At 41.5% G+C, this 3,207-nt stretch overlaps 1 protein-coding gene across 1 annotated transcript; it reads left to right on the top strand.

Moving 5' to 3' along the window:
- The first annotated feature begins 524 nt into the window (after window positions 1-524).
- On the top strand, window positions 525-2,591 carry LOC132597584 (endogenous retrovirus group K member 5 Gag polyprotein-like). The gene has a single exon (XM_060301540.2). It carries the CDS (start codon window positions 525-527, stop codon window positions 2,589-2,591), a length of 2,067 nt encoding a protein of 688 aa, XP_060157523.2.
- The last annotated feature ends 616 nt before the right edge of the window (window positions 2,592-3,207 follow it).

A 3,207-nucleotide genomic window follows, 5' to 3' on the forward strand; every position in this document is an offset into this window, starting at 1 on the left:
CAGAATAATGGCTTGATTGAGCAGAATGTGCAGGTACAAGAACACTTTAATCTCCTGAGAAGAACAAACAGAGTTCCTGACGTAGATGTGACCAAGGTGTACCTAACCACAGAAGATGAAAGAGACTCTGGGCGATGGGAAAATTACCTAATTTGTTTTGATTAATCTGCTGATGTAAATTACCTTTGTTTTGTGGCCTATATGGGGGAGTTTTTGGCGTGGGAATGAGGATGTTGAATTTGAAAATGAGATTACTTTATAGTATAAATACTTTGAAATCAGGAGAATAAATTTGTCAGAGCCTTGCATCCTTTGAGGTGTCTTGTGCTCTGTCCACGCCGACTCCGTCTCCCCTTTGGTCGAAACCTGTCCGGCTGGGGCTGGTCCCCGGCAAGTGGCGCCCGCACAGGGACCTGAAGGGGTAAGTATTATTTCTTTTTCAGACGGATAGGAGTCTCACCGTAGGGTGCTGCAGACCCCCAGTTAAGAATACTGGTTAGGAAGGTGAGTAAGGCGGTGTCAAGATGGGACACGCTGAGTCCAAAGAGAGGCTCTTATTTATTGATATAGTTAAACATATGATAAATGGAAGAGGAATTAAGGTAACTAATAAGCAATTAACTCAGTTTTTTCAGTTTGTACAGGAACAATGCCCATGGTTTCCAGAACAGGGAACAGTTAATATAGAAACCTGGCAAAAGGTGGGGCAAACTTTGCAAGTATATTACAGTCATTTTGGACCTGAGAAGGTTCCAGTAGATACTTTTACTTTATGGAACCTTATTAGAGAGAGCATTGCTCCCTTGCCTGAAGGTCAAAAGAACCCATATAAATATCCTACAGAAGTAATGGATGAATGTACTCCGTTACTTTCCCCAAAAACATTAAAAGATACTAAGGTTTTGGCTGCAACTTTAAAAGACTGCAACCTTGATGACAAGGACTCAGAGGAAGAAAATGAGTCACCTACTGATAATAAGTTTAATTTGTTAAAGAACCCTTCTTTTGATGATGAATTGCCTTCTGCAGATCAGGATGATTTAGATGCTGCTGCATATGAATATGAGAGAAGGAAATATGAACCCCATGGTGCTTTTTCTATGCAAGAAACTAAGAAAAATAGGCCTAAATTACAGGATATGCGCCCTTTGGGTCGTTTACCGACCGCCCCACCGGCACCTCTAAGTTCTTCAGTTCCCCCTTTAAAAAGGTCAGGGCATTCAATTTTAAATGTTGGGGGCCTACCGCCTCCACCACCTTTTAAGGCCAAGGGCCCACCACCTCCACTACCTTTTAATAATAATCAAGGCAAAAATAAAAAGCATAGGAGAATAAACGATGAGGATGATGATTATGCTTTTGCAGCCTGTTTTCCAGTCATTTTTGAGGACGGTTTTGATGATGATGATGATATATATTGGGAACCCTTGCCTCTAAAACTTTTAAAAGAACTTAAAAAGGCCTGTGTAGATTATGGACCGTTGGCACCTTATACTATGACTCTTATAGATGCCTTGGCAAATAGATGGATGACTCCATATGACTGGATTCAGGTTACAAAGGCCTGTTTATCGGGGGGACAATATTTACTTTGGAAGGCAGAATATGAGGAACAGGTGGCTATACAAAATGCTTTAAATAAGAAATGGGATAAATTTAATATTACTAAAGATATGTTATTAGGTCAAGGAGAATATGACTCAACCCAACAGCAGATGCATATGGGAAAGGAGGCCTTATGGCAAGTAACTATGTGTGCCGTGAATGCCTGGAAGTCTTTGCCTTTGACTCCAGGAAAGGCCTCTGCTTTGACAGATTTAAGACAAAAGTCTGAGGAGCCATATGAGGATTTTGTTTCTCGCTTGCTAATAGAGATAAACCGAGTGATAACTGATGAGGATGCAGCTAATATGTTGGCTAAACAACTAGCCTTTGAAAATCCCAATCCTGTTTGTCAGAACCTGATTCGCCCTATTAGAAAAACTGGAAGTATTTCAGATTTTATTAAACAATGTTCTGACGTTGGTCCCTCCTATATGCAAGGGATTGCTTTGGCAGCTGCCCTAAAGGGAGAAACACTTCCTCAATGCGTGATGAATATGGTTCAAAAAACAAAAAACTTTAAGGGGCCAAAAGGAAATAATTGTTTTGCTTGTGGAGGCGCAGGTCATTTTAGTAGGGAATGTCCTAATAAAAATATACCTTCAGCAAGTCCTATTAGAATGATATCTTCTGGTAATGATGGGGTTCCAAAGACTCCTTGCCAAAGATGTGGGAAAGGAAACCATTGGACTAAATTGTGTCGGAGTAAATATCACAAGGACGGACACATTCTTCCCCCTAGTGGGGTTTCTGCAGTGCCTCAGGCTGGAGCTCAGATGCCAATATTTCCTGCACCTGTTTTTCCAAGTACACCTGCTGGAACTAATTCGGGAAACTTACTTCGGGCCCAACCCCGGGCCCAACAAACAATAGGGGCCATTCACCACACGCTCAATCCCTTTCTTCCCTCAGGGGAATCGATGAATTGTTTAGGGCCACCCCAGGCAGCGCAGGATTGGACCTCTGTGCCACCTCCGCAACAATATTAACTCCTGACTCTCCAGTCGTAAAAATACCAACTGGGATTAAAGGTCCATTGCCCCCAGGAGTAATGGGTTTAATTATTGGTAGGAGTTCAACTTCCTTATCTGGCTTAACAGTTTTGCCTGGAGTAATTGACTCTGATTATACAGGAGAAATTTATATAATGGTGGCTCCCTCTAATAAAACACAACAAATTTATGTAGGACAAAGAATAGCACAGTTGTTATTATTACCATATTATAAAACAGGAAAGAATGTTGTTCAGGAAGCAAGAAATGAGAAAGGATTTGGCTCCAGTGATATGGTATTTTGGATTCAAGAAATTACCAAAAGCAGGCCTTTAAAAACTTTAAAAGTTAATGGAAAGAATATTCAGGGATTGTTAGATACAGGTGCAGATTCTTCCTGCATAGCAGGAAAAGATTGGCCTAGCAGCTGGCCCACCCAGCATGCTGACAATATGCTAGCAGGTCTAGGAACTGCTCCAGCAGTAGCTAAGAGTGCCCAGATTTTAACCTGGGAGAATACTACCAATAAACAAGCGGGCTCCTTTTGTCCTTATGTAATACCTGGCCTGCCAATTTCCCTTTGGGGAAGAGATATACTTATGCAGATGGGAAT

The sequence above is a fragment of the Globicephala melas genome, chromosome 7 (assembly GCF_963455315.2).
Source record: "Globicephala melas chromosome 7, mGloMel1.2, whole genome shotgun sequence".
NCBI lineage: Eukaryota > Metazoa > Chordata > Mammalia > Artiodactyla > Delphinidae > Globicephala > Globicephala melas.